Source organism: Penaeus japonicus, unplaced genomic scaffold (genome assembly GCF_977035675.1).
Source record: "Penaeus japonicus unplaced genomic scaffold, GWHDUDI00000001_assembly GWHDUDI00000037, whole genome shotgun sequence".
NCBI lineage: Eukaryota > Metazoa > Arthropoda > Malacostraca > Decapoda > Penaeidae > Penaeus > Penaeus japonicus.
Window position 1 is genome coordinate 609,915 of NW_028234439.1, and position 2,500 is coordinate 612,414.

A 2,500-nucleotide genomic window follows, 5' to 3' on the forward strand; every position below is an offset into this window, starting at 1 on the left:
TATGATATATATATTATATATACACACACTATGTATGGATATATATATATATATATATATATTATTATATACTATATATAAATATATATATATATAAATAATACATATATATATATATACATATTATAATACATACCTATATATATATATATATATATATATATATGGTATATATATATATAGTACATATATATATATATATAAATGATAGTATATATATATATATATATATATATATATATGACTATATTATATTCTATATATATATATACACACACATACGGTCGGGCACAAATAAACATGGATATGTAAAAATTAAACGGTATTTTGCCACACACACACACACACACACACACACACACACACACACACACACACACACACACACACACACACACACACACACACACACACACACACACACACACACACACACACACACACACACACACACAACACACACACTTAACACGCGACGCGACACAACACACAAACACAACAACACAAACCCCACCACCCACAACAACACACAACAAAAAACACACAACGGCACGCAGCCAGCCACGCAAGCCTGTCTCCATGGCAACGGACGCAGCGGACACTCACCACGATGTCATGGTCGTCGATGGAGGAGGGCGTGCAGGCCGAGAGCTTGACCTTCCGGGTATTCCAGAATCTCGGGAATGTGTGGAACTGGGAACTGGAACGGCGTGCCCTTGGCTCTTCCCTGTTGGGCATCCTCATGAAATCCCAGGTCATGGGGAAGAGTGGGCATCCAGGGCAGGGCAGGGGAGAGGGAGGGAAGGGGGGAGGGAGGGGAGAGGTCAGAGGAAGAAGAGGAAAGAGAAGGTGAGAACAGCAGGTCTGGGATATGTGTAGGATGCACGGGGAAGGATGGGAGGTTGAAGGATGGACGTCAAAGGAGAGGGAGATGAAGGACACGGATAAATAGCCTCTAAAAATGCAGACAAGGATTACAAGGCGAGGGAAGGAAGGGATAGGACACAGGGAGTAACGCCAACAACAGTAACGAAGAAAGGGGGAAGCCAAGAGCCAACAAGACACACTCCAGGAGGGCAGATATCCAGCCTAGGGCCCAGCCAAGGAGCCAAGGATACCAGGACACCTCACGCAAGGACCGGAGCCAGAGTCAGCCGACCCCGTGACCTCGGAACAGTCCCATGACACTCTTGTCTCTCGGCACTTTTTCACATTGTTTTCAGGCACCGATCAAGGATTTTTTTTCTCTCTCTCAGACCGAAAGCACTGGTCTTATCTCGGGGCAGTCACATCTTTGATAAGAGGTTTCTGAGCTGCAGAATTCAAAAGGATTAATCTTTACGCATCACTTCATTATTTACATCTTAACACGGATACCCTCTGTTTTGTTTTCTGTTTATTTTCGTGTTTTGAGTTCACAACGTAAAACGACAGAAATAACACTCAACTCTGATGCGACACATATATACTTTTTGTGTGCATTGCATCCTTTCTCACTTCCTGTGCAACAGAAAGCTCAAAATGTGCAACAAGACATCAGAATTCTCCTCTGCGGAGCATAACCTTAGGTCAGGAAAAAATACAGTTGACCACAGTTACCTCACACTTCGGTAGTCCTCCCACAGTCACGTATATCAATATGAATATATAGCTTTAGATACATATGTACATATGTACGCATCCTACAAACATACACACAAACCAGTACACAGTCACACCAGAAAACACAGTCACTTACCAGTCTTTACTCAAACACACACACACACACACACACACACACACACACACACACACACACGCAACACCACACATCACGAAAACGCACACAACAGCACACAAGATTCAACGCACCAGAACACAACACACACGATCACATCTCGCACACGCACACAAAACACACACGATACCCAATACATATCAGACGAAACCACAAAGGTATTCACATGCGGTTCGCACAGATGAGAAGAACAATCAGTGACTACCACTCCTCCAGCTGCCGCGGAAGGAAGCACCTCCACAGGACCTGACCACAAGGGATGACTTACAGAATCACCGCGTTGGTGTGGGTATGAGAGAGAGAGAGAGAGAGAGAGAGAGAGAGAGAGAGAGAGAGAGAGAGAGAGAGAGAGAGAGAGAGAGAGAGAGAGAGAGAGAGAGAGAGAGAGAGAGACGAAGCGAAGAGAGAGAGAAGAGAGAGAGAGAGAGAGAGGAGAGAGATTCTTGAGAGAGAGAGAGAGCGAGAGAGCGAAGAGAGAGCGAGGAGGGAGGGAAAAAGAGAGAGAGAGAAGGAGAGAGAGAGAGAGAGAGAGAGAGAGTGACGGAGAGAGAGAGAGCGAGAGAGAGCTAGAGAGAGAGAGAGAGAGAGAGAGAGATGAGAGGAGAAGAGAGATGAGAGGAGAGAGAGAGAGAGAGAGAGAGAGCTGCCATCCCGAGACCGAGCTGTGAGCAGAACTTGATAAGGTATTTTGTTGGGGTCTATGTCTGTATCACAGGAGTGAGA

At 44.8% G+C, this 2,500-nt stretch overlaps 1 protein-coding gene across 3 annotated transcripts in view; it reads right to left on the minus strand.

Moving 5' to 3' along the window:
* The window catches only part of LOC122259674 (1-phosphatidylinositol 4,5-bisphosphate phosphodiesterase epsilon-1-like), a 159,622-nt gene that overhangs the window by 85,854 nt on the left and 71,268 nt on the right, over nucleotides 1–2,500 (minus strand). For 2 of the 3 annotated variants that reach the window (XM_086532676.1, XM_086532677.1), the window contains exon 2: nucleotides 607–1,313. The exons of the other annotated variant lie outside the window; for it this stretch is intronic. In XM_086532676.1, coding sequence (XP_086388802.1) covers nucleotides 607–759 — 153 coding nt within the window. In that variant the 5' untranslated portion in view covers nucleotides 760–1,313. The remainder of the gene's footprint in view (nucleotides 1–606; nucleotides 1,314–2,500) is intronic. 3 annotated transcript variants of the gene reach the window in all.